Below are 15878 nucleotides of genomic sequence, written 5' to 3'. Positions count from 1 at the left end.
ATGACTATTTCCAAACTTTGGTTTCCTAAGGTATGAGGGAGGTATAGCAAAGGCCGTTGTAGAATGTAAGGATGAAGTGTTCACTTTTTTCTCTCCCTTTCTTCCGCTAACAGTTCACCTCGTTTAATATATTAGAGTTTATCATGGTTTTACTTTTTTGAAGTGGTCACTTTACAGAAGAGCTACAATTACAGTACCTCATTCTGCTTTTCAAAAAAAAAAGATTATGCAAGATTGAATTTGGATTTGTTTTAAAAGAAATGCAAAAATATTGTGATGAGGAAGTACTCCTTAAAGTAGGGGAAAGGGAGAGGCAAGAAAATATTAAATGTTCTGGGGGCACCTGAGTGGCTTAGTGGGTTAAGCCTTTGCCTTCGGCTCAGGTCATGATCTCAGGGTCCTGGGATTGGGCCCTGCATTGGGCTCTCTGCTCCAGCGGGGGCGGGGGGGAGCCACTTCCCCTCCTCTCTGCCTGCCTCCCTGCCTGCTTATGATCTCTCTCTCTCTGTCAAATAAATAAATAAAACTTAAAAAAAAAAAAAAGAAAATATTAGATGTTCTTACAGCAGAAAGAAAACTTGTGGTAGGTCCTCTAGAGGTAGGTCCTCTAAAAATAAAGTTCTTAGTGCAGGGACCATGTCAGACTAATGCTGTAGTGCTTTCTAGATCCTGGGATGGAATGGATAAACTAGAGTATGATCTCTTAGAAGGGAGATTCTGAGCATACCCCTGGTAAGGGGTTGGCAGTTGATGAGTTCAGCAAACATTTGTTGAGGACTTACCATATACTTGGCATTGTAGGAAGAGAAAGAGCTCATCCCAAGGGCATAGTTAAGTCACAGGAGACATGTGTTCATATATTTGGCATATCTTGCTAATCTCTTGCAGGTGGATGCCCTAATGGATGGAAATGCCCTCTTGAGGAAATACTGACTGCATTTATGAGACCAAACAGTGGTCCGAGTAGATTATCAATCCCCTCTAGTGTGGCGATACTTTCAATGCAAATTATGTATTTTTTTCTAGAATTCTAATAAATGGGGGATGGTTGCGAGAATTGTTATGTACCTAGACATTGTTGCATTTGGGCAAAATTGCATTTACTTGACATGCAAGTTTGTGTTCTTTTAACAAATGCTGCTTAATGTGAATTATCTCATTGAATTTATACCACAAACCTGAGATACAGATACAGTTCCTCTTCTCGTTTTCGATTTGAGGAAATGGGGACTCAGCTATTAAGTAATTCCCCAAAATCATTCTTGAATTAGATGATATGACCAAGACTTTATTCAGTGTGGTCTGATGTTGCTTTTTGTACTTTGTCCACTGCCAGTTTTCTATAGGTCTCCAATTTTTTAAAAAAGGAATGTGTGGTTTATTCTTTCCTGAGAGTATTACACATCAACCAAAGTAAGAAAGGAATATGTGTAAACATTTTAAGTACTATGATAAATACTTAGCTGCTAAACAAGGAAAAGACTGACTTCAAATGCTCAGTTGACACCGGTGAAACACTGAATGGGGTGCCTTCTGGACTGTTAGTGACAAGCCTTTTAACTCTAATAAATCACAAGGATGTAACTTGAGCCTTATGAGGAAGAGCATTATATTACTAATGGATCTTCCTGTAGGAACAGAAACAATATATAAAAGTAAATGAAGTCCTTGACTCCTTTTTTCTTTTTCACAATTCATCATTATTCCTTTATGAACATAACCCTGGGACAGTTATTATGTGCGCCATTATGGAATTTCTATTGGGCTTTTGGCTTTTTTTGTTGTCCTTTGTAAATGAGTATCCCCAGATGAGAATTTCTAGCTAATGGAGTAAGTGAAAGACTACAGCTGTTGGGTTAGTACTCAGGGTTAAAGTCTAACAGAGTGCTCTTCCTTTCTGTGGCACGTGAGTAGAACTTGGTGGACTCTTTGGCATCCCTAGTGAGGAACTGTGGTTGGTGGAGCTGTTGTTAGTAGTTTTCCTGGAGAATGTAGCAAACCTTTTTGGGGGGATGGGGGGCACTACCTCTTACAACTCCTGGGTTCTCTCCCAGTATGAAGCTCTGACAATAATCTGAGATACTGAATATTGTCATTATTACTGATTAATGATCTGGAACTGCTCAACCAGCTTCTTGGTGGTGAGGGGAGGAAGGGGAAGTAAGATGGCTAACTATCTCACTCTTTAATAAGCAGCAGTTTGGAATTTGAACTATTTATCATGTTTATATTTTAAGGAAAAGATATATGCAGCTTATGTTCCATATGCTTGTTTATATTTGGAAGTTAAAATATGGTTGTATGCATGCATGAAAGATTTAATTCCTATCCCAGAGGCTGGCTGATTTGAGGCATATGTGTATTGTATGTTAGCCAATGTATGTGCCTTGTGTCGAGATAAGTGGAGATAATTCTCACACACACCCCCCTCTCCTGTGTACTCACACATTTTATATAATGTACTTCCTTCAAACACATGAAGATGCAGTACCTACTGTTTACAGATAGGAATTCTGTGCACATATTTACAGTACTTAAAACCCAATGTTGATGTTTGCATTTGTATATGTACTCCTGTCCTAGTGATAGAAAATGGAAATCTTTATCTCCCACCAGTACCACGCCCTAACATTTAATACTTATAAATTCTAGTTATAGGTTTGTTTGTTTGTTTTGTTGTTGTTTTGGCAAAACCCAGAATAGTCCTTTTCCCTGGTCCCTTGATTCCCACATGTTGTGTTTCTACTCTTTGAGATGGAGCACATGAAGGGGGACGGGTGCTGTTTCTCCATCAGCAAAGGCAGGGAGAAGGAAGTGTTGCAGGCAGGCACCTCAAAGGCAGGGTGGGGAAAGAAATGTAAGCTCCCTGCACCTGCCTGCCCCCCCCTCCCCCGCCCCACCACACCACGGCCTTCCCGCCCGTCTCCCTGCTCCAGCTTTTCACGCAACCCTGCAGTCCATATGTGTGCAGATGCCTTCTTTCAGGAGAGCCTGGGCTTCCTGCTTAAACTGCATTTAACTAGAAGGGAATGGACCGAGTGTAAGTCTTCATTCTACAAGCCAGGAAGACTTCATCATGAGAAATGAACATTCCACTAAAAATGGAAACAGTTAAGCCCATTATATACACATTTCCAGTGTCTCTCAATTGGATAGGGCTCAGAAATGCTGGGGAGGAGGTAGCAGCCAAGATTTCTCCAAATCCACAATTTGGAGAGTTGGAGATCTCAAGAATTGAAGATCCAGATCTCCAAATTGCTACTCCTACAGAAACATACCCTCCGATCCATCTGACCTGGCGGAATGCATATTCGGAAACTAAACTCAGAGTGGATTGGAAAAGCTGGTGAGACTCTTAAGAGCAGAAACCACCTCGTCCCTAATCCATTCTTTGGCACAATAGGAAATACTGTGGTAATGATGTGAAGGAATTAATTGCTGCTAATATCAAGAGCCTCTGAATTAGCCAAACCCTTTGAAAATCTGGACCGATGAAGTTACACATTGATAACAATGGGCTCCTAGCAGGGGCTACAGCGTTGTTTTAATGTTAGAAGACTGGGGAGGTCAGGATCATGCGAAAATAGCTGTTCGTGGGCATTTTCACTGGTAGTTACTTAAGCAGTCCTCAGTCCTTCTGTGTGCTGCAAAGTGCATGCTGGTTCTTCTGCAAACCTATGGAGAAGTGTCACTGTCCCATCTCCTGAGCCCCGTGTCAGGCACCCCCCTACCGTGGAAGGTGTTAGCAGTGAATCCCACGCAAGCAAACAGCCCATGCAGAGCAGGCATGCCCCAGGTCTTCTGTTTGGAATCCTCCCTGTCATCAGATAGGGGATGAGAAGACCTTCCCAAATCCAACTGTGAGCTAGAGAATGATATCAGATGCAGCTTGGCAAGGGAACAGACGGAATAGTTCAGAGAAGGATAGAATAAAATTGTTGTGGTTGAGGCAAATATCCTCATTCCTCTGGTTTGGAACCCACATGGGAAACATTACTTTTTTGTTGTTTCTAGCAAGTCTTAATAGCCTTTCCCCCCAGCATCCAGGATTTGCACCTCATCCCAGTGGTCTGTGTGGGTGTTGTGGTTGTTTCCTAATTGCAACAACAACAATGACGACAGCCACCACCTTGTACCTCCGTATCAGTATTTAGAGCTCTATACCTACATTGTAGAGGCCTGTAGGTCTCAGAGGCTGTTTTGCCACTACTCCCGTCTCTTGAAACTAAAGCTAAGAAGTACCTTTTCTCTGTCTTTAAAGATAAATATAGTATAAGCTGGCTTCCCTGCTGGAAGGTGGGAGCAGGAGAGAGTGCTCTCTTTCCTGAGGTTGCTCTGCCATACTCTAGACTCAGATGATTATGGATTTTCCAGTCCAGTCTTTAACAGCTTATAAGATGCTTTCTCTTGGGCACCTGGTTGGCTCAGTCGGTTATGCATCTGCCTTCAGCTCAGGTCATGATCTCTAGGTCCTGGGATCGAGTCCCGTATGGGCTCCTTGCTCAGTGGGGAGTCTGCCTCCCAATCTGCGCCCCCCCCCTTCTCAATTAACTAAATAAAATCTTTTTTGAAAAAAAAAATGCTTTCTCTTGCACTGGCTTTTCCCCCCTTCTATTTTATTTATTTATTTTTTTTAAGATTTTATTTATTTATTTGACAGAGATCACAAGTGGGCAGAGGGGCAGGCAGAGAGAGAGGAGGAAGCAGGCTCTCCCCCCACCTCCCCACCCCCCCCAAGCAGAGAGCCCGATGCGGAGCTCGATTCCAGTACCCTGGGATCATGACCTGAGCTGAAGGCAGAGGCTTTAACCCACTGAACCACCCAGGTGCCCCTCCCCCTTCCATTTTAAAGGAAATCTGTGTTGTGGGAGTTTGTTACTCCAAATATGAAATAACCTGTGCATTGGGCTCTGTCTTGTGCTGACTTACCTTCTTATAATGGAGGACTAGGAGAGATCTCCTACTTGCTGTACTGAGCTCTGCTGTCATTAGAACTGTGTATTAATGAAGTCCTAAAATGGCATGTTATAGTCCATTGTAAAGATAAGTTAGTATTCAAAAAGGGGAAATGGAAACATTTTTTCCCCCCATGATGTCTCAAGATTGTCTTCCCAAGAAATGGACTTACTAAGTTCTTGCCAGATCAAGGGTAAGGAAGTGTCTAGTAGAAGATTTTTGTTTTCTCGCCAGTATCCTCTTTCTACTTGATTGCTGAACTAACGGACACTTGCTAACAAGTGGTTGATTGATCTGCTCTCAGAGGGGCTGTGGAAAAACCTTAAAACACTGGTCACTTGGCCTGTAACTGGAGGTTAGCTCAGGTTTTGACTTTGATTTATACAGGAGAGACTTCCTGAGTCCTTGGCCCAGGTTGCAGGGTTGGCTGGAGATGAGCCACTGTTTGCATTGGTTGTGAGGACAATTGCAAGGTCTCAGAGCCCTCCCGGCTGATCCCTAGTTTCTCTAGTGGCCCTGGCTTCCTGTTACTTGGAATGCTTCTAAAGTTACACCTGGTGTTAAGTTATGCACAGATATTTATACTCCAAATATGGGCTTTGCAAACTAAGAGTAAAGGGCCCGAGTTTTCTTTCCTTTTCCATGATTGTGTCCTTCATAGGTCACCGGAGAGTTCCTAAATTCACAAACCCAAGATACGTCTCCCCTTCTCCTCCCTGATTAATACCCTGTGGAAACTTACCTCTAAAAGTGAATTAAATGGTAGATAGAGGTTGGTCTCTATGCTGTGACTCCTTCTTCTCCCCCCAACCCTCATTTCCCAGCCTCTTGATTCTTCCTAAGGTCAAGACTGCGCTGAACTTGTTTCTCCTGAAGGAACAGGCTGTAAACTTTGAAGGTCAGAGGACTTGTTTATTTTGGTTTAAAGGAACCTCCCGCTCAGGGGCTCCTGTTACAGAATGAAGTGAGAAGAAGTGGGTTGAAGCCTGCCCTTCCCATTGTTTCTTTTGTTATGATCTGGTTGTTAAGGGGAGAGTGGGGTGAAAAATAGGGCAAGAGCCTATCGAGCCCTTAAGTTGATGACCTTGGCTTTCAGGAGGCTTGGGTGTGTGTTGCCATGACTCTCCTGAAATACCTAACACAGACGGCTACCCAAAGCAAACTCCATTATGACCTTAAAAGCAAACCTGCATTTTGCTTAGAGAGAAGCTGCTGTGCTCTACGGTTTCCCAGAGCTCAGACTCCTCTGGTTCTCTGGCATGTCAGCACTTGCCTTCTGTTTTTTCCATTGCACTCCTCCCTGGCTCGGCCCCCCCGGGCCCCACCTCTCGTAGGAGCAGGGTATGTGACCCTGGAGCCCCGACAGCCTTGCCCATCAATCTTCCTGGTCCACCTGCAGTTTGTCTGTCAGCGGCTGCCCCGCTTCTCCACTGGATGTGCTATTCCCACACATCCGTCAGACAACCCTGAAGCCTCTGGGCCATTGGAAAGTCAGACTGGCCCTGTTCCATCTGTACGTCTTCATCTGTCTCGTGCTGTATCCTCGCCGGCTGCCATGCCCGGGCTCTGCTCTGAATGACAACGTGAAGCCCATACTCTAGTGGTCAATGAGCAACCCCCTCCCAGCCGTGGCCACGTGCCATGAGGATCCCTTCTCAGACTGGTGTTGTGTTTCTGGGCAAGACTTACTCCAGAGCTGCTGATACTACCCAGGAGACAGGTCAAGATAGGAAACTAGACAGGCCCAGAGTTTGATTGGCTTGAACCAGATAGGAGCAGTAGTCCTAGGTTGTCTGCCCTGTCCTAGATCCAGAAGCACATTTTTCCAGTATTGCAAATAACGGTGTCTGAGGGCAAATGAATACCACGGTGACCGCTTTTAAGTCCTTTCTAGATGCTAGGCACTATGTTAAACGAGAATGCATAGTATAGTGTTCAAGAGCATGGGTTTGATCTAATTATTAGTGGTGTGACCTTGGGCAAATCTATCAGAACCATCTATTAAAAGTAGCATACAGCAATTACCGAGAGCTGTTGGGGGACTTAAAAGGCCTGACGTATAATTGCACTTTCAAAGTGCCCGGCACATGGCCAGCAATCAATAAATGCTGATTGTTAAGCTGCTGATTTGTCGGGGGAAACAGGATCCTTAAATAGGAAAAATGGACAATATGAACCGGGATAGGAAGGGTCCAGTTGGCGAGATCAAGGGGATTTTGGAAAAGAAGGGTCTGAGGTGAATTCAGAGAGACAGAAATTGGGCTGGGCCTGAAGGAATGAGAAGAGCACAGTTGGATCAGGGAGAGGTGTCGTGTCCCGTCTCCCCCAACCCCCACCCCCGCCACCCCACCGTGATTTTGGAGTTTGTAGCACAGAGAAGATGGACCTGGGGATTAGAAGACATGGTCTCCACTTCCTGCACTCACTTGGCTTGACTGTGGGCACACCCCTGAGCCTAGATTTCTTGACTGTTGGGACAGGACAGGGGAGGCCTGCTCTGCCCAGCTCCCAGGGCTGTTGGAAGGCATGCGTTGCCATGAGTCCTGTGAAAATGCCTTGAAAATGGCAAAAGACAAGAATAAAGTCCTCGTTAGATCCTGAAGTTCAGAAAGAGAAGATCCCAGATGAATTCTGAGTTATCTCAGACTGTAACTACATAACCTACAGGACACAGGGCTTTCAAAGAGGCACGGACAGCTCTGGCAGGGCCTGGCCCCCCGTGTTCACGCCTCCAGCCCAACTCCTGTCCAGTCGCCGAGAATATGTTCGGATTTCTCCATTCCAAGTGCCTGTGTCAGTATATAAAGTCCTCCAAATAATAAACAACCACAGTAATAGTAACAGCAGCAGTAAAACCACGATCAGCCCCGTTTATTTGGTACTTACAGTGTCACTCTGATGAATACATCCTGGACCTTCTCCCCTTTAGCTCTCAAACAACAGCATGAAACACCTGTTATTATTCCCAGCGTAGCGGTAATTAAGTTGAGGCTTAGAGAAATAATTTGCCTAGTTTCCTTTAGGTACTAAATGACAGAGCTGGATTTAACTCAAATTTATTTGACTCCAAAGCTTAAACCCTTTGTGCCATTTTGTTCTTAATCTAAGGGGGAAAATAAAAAAGAAAAAGAAAAAAAAAAACCTCCCTCCCTCCCCTGCCAACCCTGTGCCAGGTTTCCTACAGAGGATTAAGCATAAGGATGACTTGAATAAAATGGTCAGTGTTCAGGTAGCCCCTCTTGCTTTACTGAGAGCTTGAGTAGTGGAAAACTTAGACACCCACCCTACTTTCTCATCACCATCATATGCATTTCCTGGCATGGATACTGTGCTAGAACAGTAAGAATAATTCCTTGTACTTTGGGGTGTTACATGTTCGCTATTTGAACATCACAATAAGCCCTTGAAGAGGGCTGGTCTTCCCATTTTACTTACGAGGAAACGGAGACTAAGGGAAGTCAACTTGCCCAATTTCCTAGCTGATCATTGAGAGAGCTGTTTAGAATATTACAACTGTTAATAGTTAATAATTAATTACTAATTACTAATAGTGAGGGTCTAGCATTTATATATCCCGTTTATGGTGTGCAAAATGAAGCAATGAGAATGTGTTCTGCCTTCGTGTGCGGTTCAGTGATGTTAAATGTTTGTGCTTGCCTATTCTAAAAATTATTTGTGTCACATTTAAATAACTCAGTCCTGAAGCTGCTGGGGGAAAATAATTCTTGAGTAATAAGGCTGGGATGGGAGGAAGAGGGGATCAGCTATTAAATTCTTATCATGGCACAAAGGTTTTTGAATGTCAGATGTTAAACTCTTCTACATTCAATAGGAATTTTGCTATGAATCTTCAGTCCCCTAGGGTACCTTTCCTGTCTGTGCCTGTCAGCTTCATTGTTATGCATTTTAAATAAAGCTTTCCCTAACATTCAAAACTCCTTCCGGAGTTTTAGGAAAGAGACATAAATAAAGTGTGTCCTGTGCGTTTGCATTTTTGTTTTCTTTTACCTTCTGTGTGCCTACCCCAGCCCTACCCCACCCCCAATCTTCAGAAGTATAAAGCTAAGGTAAAAAGAGCTTTAAAAGGGGGGGCTCTGGGGAAGTATGCAAATGACAGAAATGTCTATGGGAAAATTAAGGGAAGTGAAATTCAGCAAGAAAGAAATTCATTGATGTTGTGATGAAACGTTGTCACTGGAGATGATGACAAATTAGAATCCGTTCCCATGGGGACCGGCATGCTACCTACTGATCATTTGACCCATGGCTGGATGTTGGCTAGCCGAAGAATTGACCCAAAAGATGACAAGATGGTTTTAGTCCCGTCGTCTCATCAGCATTCAGGAACCCCTTAGGGGATGAAGGGGAGAGGATAAAGAAGGATAAAAGATGAAAGCTGAGCTGTGGAAAGAAAAATGTTTTTAATTACACTGAGGAGGATTGTGGGTCCACCTGTAGCTTTTGTTAAGAATGTCCTTTGTTTTCTCCTGTCTGCAGGGATCATGGCAGGATACAGACCCAGAATCCGTCGGGCCTCTTGGAAGGTTCTGTGTTGGTAGCCGGTCCTCTTCAGTTGAACAGATACGTTCAGGACTTAATCTCTCTGTGGGCTATCTTTACTCTAGTAGATTCTGTTATGCCCGCCGAGCAACCTGAATTTGGTTGGCATGCTGAAAGAGCTTGCTTTTAGAGAGAAAAAAATACCCTGCCGTGGAGCAGGAGTTGACATTTCCATAGTGAGTCACTCTCCCATTCCTTGTCAGAAGGGCACAGGGAGGTCATCTCGGGCAGTGGGGTCAAGGGAGGCCAGAGCCCTATGTGGGAGTCAAGAGACCCTTAAGCCCCATATGCCTCAGTTTCTTCACTTGTCAAATGGGAATTAAAATTGCATCTTACTACCCTATAAGGGCAGATGAATTAATTGAATGAAAATTTCGAGGAAAATACTGAATTATGTAAGTCACTTCTGAAAGGAAAGGAAAAGTAAGTACATCCATGATGTTTTCTTCCCAGGTTATGAACCAAGTTAAACACCCTGGAGTAATTGGAACAATTTAGGTTAGTTTGATGTAACTTACACCACAGTAGTCCAGGAATAGCAGGTATTGTTTTAGGAGAATACGTCGATTCACCTTTGGCCCCATCCCCTCCCCTTTTTTTTTAATCAGTGGTAGAATTCAGTTCTAAACCTCCTCAAAGGCTTGATTTTCATAGGAATTATGTACAATTCTAAATGTGTTTTCAGAAGTCTAATTTTTATTAGAAAGTAATGAGACGGTGTGTGGCTTATGGTACTCTGCCAAGAATTTCACAGCATTTGTTAAAATGGGTTTGAAAGGAAATGGGAGGAGGGGATTATTGGTCCGTTTGTATTACGGAGAGAAACCGTGTTGCACAGAGGTCGAAGCCGAGGCTCTGAAGTTGGAATACTACTGGGTTTGGGGGCCAGCTCTACTACTTACTAGCTGTGTAACTTTGCTTCTGGAGTGGGGGGGAAATGGACATGTGTACCTTACAGGGTTCTTTGAAAGCTTAATTTGGTATGTGCTTATGAAGTACTTAGAAGGGTATCCTGCACATAGTTAGCACTTAACAAATGTTGGCTATTTTTTTTAAGATTTTTAAAAATTTATTATTTGTTAAGAGTAAGCACAAGCAAGGGGAGCAACGGGCAGAGGGAGAAGCAGGCTCCCCACTGAACAGGGAGCCTGATGTGGGGCTTGATCCCAGGACCTGGAGATCATGACCTGAGCCGAAGGCAGACATTAACTAACTGAGCCACCTAGGTTGTCTAGTCTCTTTTTTTAATAAGGCAAGATGGGGTATCACCACATGAAAGACAGGAGTTTCCGACTGAGAGGTCTGAATCCAAGGTGGAAGGAGCTCGCATTTGAGGTCTTTTGTTAATGGTCGTATATGTCTGAATTCTGCATGTAGGTCCCTGCCTCCACTAATGAAAAATGCAGCTCAAGGCCCATTCTAACCATGCGGCCGAAGGCAAACATTGCCAATTTGCTCTTGCCCCCACTACTTGTGGCAGTGCCTCTCCCCTTCTCCTCCCCTCCCCTCCCCCCATCAGACTCCCCCTTCCCCTTCCAGGGAAAGCCTTGGTTTCCCGCCCAGCCCAGGAGTGGGGGGCCTTGTGCCCTGGCTCTGTGCCTTGACTGATTATATTAATGGTAGTTTCCTCAGATTGTGTGATTTATCATATTTTTCACCATGTGTGTAGTGTGTGGTAAGTACCTCTGTACAGTAGCTGTTATAATTTTGCGAAGAACCCTGCAGTTTCTTTGGACAGGTTTCTGGTGCACAGGCTCCAGTCTTGGTAATTCTGATGATGTCAGTGGTAGTACCTGGACCGGAGCAGTTTGGATAGCCTAGCTTCAATATGTTTGTCTAGGGACGGAATTCAACCTGTCAGCCTATGGAGTCACTTACTGCTGCTCAAGAAAGCACCCCAAACTCGGTGGCATAACCAGCAGTTTCTTCATGCTTGCAGATTCTGTGGGTCAGGAGCTCAGGTCCGGCACAGCAAGGATGGCTTATCTCCGTTCTGTGCTATCTAGGGCTTCACCACCGGGACTTACTGGAGGCTTCTTGACTCCTATTTAGAACCTGGGCTGAGATGACTTGAAGGCTTGAGCAGCTGGAGTTGTCAGCCAGGCACTTAACTGTGGCTTTTCCATGTGTCTTGGACTTCGTTCATGTGGTGGCTGAGAGCATTCCGCGAGAGAGAGACCTGCGGAAATGACATGGCCCTTTATGACCTGGACTCAGAACTTACATAGTGTCAGTTTCTCAGTACTTGACTGGCGGAAGCCACCATAACCCTACCCAGATTCAAGGAGTGGGTGTGGAGAAGGAATATACAGCCCACTTCTCAGGGGCAGTGGGTGTGTGTGTGTGTGTGTGTGAAAAAAATTCAGGAAATTTTTATAAAACTACTGGGACTATGGCTCTATATTGGGACATGTTGGGGCTTCTGACTTCTAACTTACAGTGAAGCAAGCCATATCGCCTCTGTTGCAACTACTTAACTCTCACACTGGCATGAAAGCAGCCATAAACAGATAAACAAATGACTGTTTCATTAAAACTTTATGAGCACTGAAAGGTGAATTTCCCATAGTTATCACAAAGTGCCTTTTCAAAAAAGACATTTAAAAATGTAAGAATCGGGTGCCTGGGTGGCTCAGTCAGTCAGGCATCTGCCTTCTGCTCCGGTCATGATCCCAGGGTGCTGGGATTGAGTCCCATATCGGGCTCCCTGCTCAGCGGGGAGTCTGCTTCTCCTTTTCACTCTCCTTCTGTGCGTTCTCTCTCTCTCTCTCTCTCTCTCTCTCTCTCTCTCTCTCAAATAAATAAATAAATAAATAAAATCTTGAAAGAAAAAAATAAAAGACACAGAATTCCTCCTCTGAAAATGCTAAAACAAATTTGGACAACACTTTATCATATGAAATGTCACTCTGATACACTTGTTACATCTAGAAATTTTTCTAAACCAATTCATCGTTTGTGCACTGTTTAGCAAGGCTGAGAATCTCCGTTATTTAAGTGAAACTCTGAAAACTCCCAAACATCAATGGAACAAAATCAGATTTTGGAATTGGCTTGAAAAAAATGGAGATACCCTGCTTTGGCTTCCTGTTCTCAGCCTGTAAGCTATTGGACCATGTGTGTTGCATGACCCAAAGGAGATGATTAGTTCTCCTCTAGTGTGCTGATAATGAATAGCTCTACAAAACCAATTAGCTATAATTCTATCAGTCATTTCATTTGGGTAACATTTTGTTTAAGGGGAAGAAAAACAACACTGTTTTCCTTGGAGATCTGTAATTAAGCCATGATATTTGATGACAACAATGGGGAGGAAAAAGCAGTATGCTTACCCATTTGCTTTTGTTATTCCCACATGAAAGTAAATTATGATGAAGTGTTCTGTTCGCAGCAGTTACGAAAGACATTTGTCCACCTTAAAGGTGGACAGACCAAACATGCGTGTATTTTTAATAGTATATTTTGTTTTATGTGGATGTCTATGTTGTGCAGCTCCAGGGATTTGCCATTTGCATGGAGAACTGTGAAAGGTGCCCCCTGGAGTTGTGTGGCAGAACATGCTGTATGCTCTTTCCTTTCTTCATGTATTTTTCTCTTGAAGAATCTGTGTGACTCCAGAACCATGAATAGTGGGTTGTTTTCTTATAATCACTGTTGTTGCTGTGTAAGTATTAATCTTGTCATGCTGACAGTAGTATCGGTAGGCTTTGTTTTCCTTTGTCTAGCGAGGCATTTTATGGATCAGTATTGTTCTTCATGAGTTCATACCCATGAGAAGTTCTCATGTATCTTTAGCCATTTTAAGATCACAGGTAGTGTTTTATTGTCATCTGACTATCCCTCTGGGGTTTTTGGACACTTTGCAGTTTTAATATCAATTTCCACGGAAGAATGAGACCTGGGTGTTTTATCTCAATTTACCCACTTGGGTGTATATTGTTGGTTTTACCTGATGTAAAACATGCATATAATACATGCAGCCTGTCATACAAATTAATGAGCTTATTAGGAAAAACATGGTGGGTTATTGCGGTGGGCCTTCGACTTATTTTGCTTACTCTTTGTCTCACAGCTAGCCAAAAAAATCCGAGAGAAGTTCAACCGTTACTTGGATGTGGTCAACCGGAACAAGCAGGTTGTAGAAGCTTCCTATACGGCTCACCTGACCTCTCCTCTAACTGCAATTCAAGACTGCTGTACTATCCCACCTTCCATGATGGAGTAAGACTTTACAAATATTTTTGTGTTGTTGAAACCAGTAATTGAATTGCTTTCCATTCATACTCAAATGCCTGTGCTTATCTGTTGCAAAGTGTATAGTATTTCTATCTTAAATTGTCTTTACATAGACAATATTTGAAGAAGAGAGACTCCACATTCTATGTCCCAGAAATTCCTAGACCCTCCCTGCTCACCTTTTTGTCATGTTGGAATTCAGGTTCGGAAGTATCAAATATTAAATATTAGCTGAGTGTAAAGTTGAATTAAGCTAAGGAAATTGCAGACGTTTTGTCAGGTGTCAGCTAGTGGGTCTTGAATAAAATAGACTCACTGATTCTGGCACTTTGCCTAATTTAAGGGAGTGCTTTTTGTCTTTGAAAAGAGTAGCAAAAATTCCCACTTCATACTTCGGTAGTTTTAAAGATAACATCTATGCTAATGGGAGATATGGCTTCAGATAATATTGCAACAGAATTAGTATATGTACAGTTAAGGATATTTTTATTTTTTAGCCTGGTGATAGTCATGTCTGGAGGGGTGTAGGGTCATATGATGCTGGAAATTGTAGTGGAAAGAACACTTACCTAGAGGTACAAAGAACTTAATTTTTAGTTAATCTCTAACTAGCTGTGTGGCCTTAATTAATTAATTATGTGCAGTTTTCTGTCGGTGGATAATAATCTTTATTAGACCAATTTTCTAGGGTTATTGCGAGTGACTAAAAGCTGCTAACATACTTTAAAAACTGAGTGTAAATGTTATGATTAGTATGTATTACTCCCCTTTTTGCACATCAGGTGCTCTTAAAGTCATGCAAGGGATAGATAAAACATAGTTTGGTGGGTAAATGTTTGCTTCTAGAAGCATTTTTTTCCTACTTTAGTTTCTTGGTGGGCTATGTAGATAGCAGGGCATGAGACTTTAAGATGAGCCTTTTTCTCTGGCTTACTCTGTCTGCAGCCTAAAGAAGCTCCTACTAGTTGTTTACTAAATTAAGTGGAAAAATGTATACAGTGCAGTATGAGCCTGTCTGGATAGCAGTCCTCCCTAACACTCAGATGGTCTTGGATATTTTATGTCTCAGCCACTCTGTCTTCATCTCTAGAATAGGAATGATGATAAATACTTCACAGTGTCCTGAGCATCCAGTGAGACCAAAAGTGAAAAACACTTTGTAATTTTCTAAACAAATCTCAAGCCCAATATGTGTGTGTGTGTGTGTGTGCGTGTGTGTGCGCGTGTGTAAAATATACACTTCCATATCATAGTGAACATCTCATTTTTTATTAGGTTTAATCAGAGAAGATGTCCTTTTTTTGTAGTGTGGGCATTAGTAAATTGAATATTTTTTAAACTTTTCTCTAAAAAGAGAATGAGGGCCCAATTGGGTTTTGAACCAAAGAAAACATCGTTTTCAAGACAAAGAGAAGAGCTAGTATGTAGTAAGAGAGAAATCCTTAAAGCTAGAATTACGCTTAAAACAGTGGTTTTTGGCTGGGGATGATTTCCGCCCCTCGCCTTATCCCCCTATGCTCTTGGACATTTGGCAGTGTCTGGAAACATTTTCAGTTGTTACAGTTGGAAGGTGGGGAATAGTTGTTACTGATATCTAGTGAGGAGAGGGCAGGGATGCTGTTCCACATCCCAGAATGCACAAGATAATCCCTCCCTCCCTGCAAAGAAAGAATTACTCAGGGGCACCTGGGTGGCTCAGTGGTTAAGCATCTGCCTTTGGCTTGGGTCATGATCCCAGGGTCCTGGGATCGAGCCCCGCATCGGGCTCCCTGCTCTGCGGGAAGCCTGCTTCTCCCTCTCCCACTCCCTGAGCTTGTGTTCCCTCTCTCGTGGTCTCTCTCTCTCTCTCTCTCTCTCTCTGTCAAATAAATAAACAAAAAAAAAAAAAAAAAAAAGAAGAAGAAGAAATGACCTGGTTCACAATCTCTGCACTGCAGAAGGTGAAAAACCCTACCTCAAAAGCCTACCTCAAAAGATGGGAGGTTTTCTTGAATTCCTAAGTGGAACTGTTGCTCCAGTCAAAACAACAAGCATGAATTGACTGGTCTCTAGTTGGAAATCCGTCCTGTATGTCTTCATCCCAATACTTGTTCACCTTGTGAGCTTTTATTGTTTCAAGAATGTTT

At 43.1% G+C, this 15878-nt stretch overlaps 1 protein-coding gene across 1 annotated transcript in view; it reads left to right on the top strand.

Annotated features, from left to right (window-relative positions):
* Positions 1 to 15878, top strand: part of CACHD1 (cache domain containing 1) — a 207939-nt gene that overhangs the window by 94260 nt on the left and 97801 nt on the right. Inside the window, exon 3 of the mRNA XM_047727145.1 lies at positions 13589 to 13737. Within this exon, the coding sequence (XP_047583101.1) occupies positions 13589 to 13737 (149 nt within the window). The remainder of the gene's footprint in view (positions 1 to 13588; positions 13738 to 15878) is intronic.

Source organism: Lutra lutra, chromosome 4 (assembly GCF_902655055.1).
Source record: "Lutra lutra chromosome 4, mLutLut1.2, whole genome shotgun sequence".
Taxonomy (NCBI): domain Eukaryota; kingdom Metazoa; phylum Chordata; class Mammalia; order Carnivora; family Mustelidae; genus Lutra; species Lutra lutra.
This window is presented reverse-complemented; position numbering and strand designations above follow the sequence as displayed.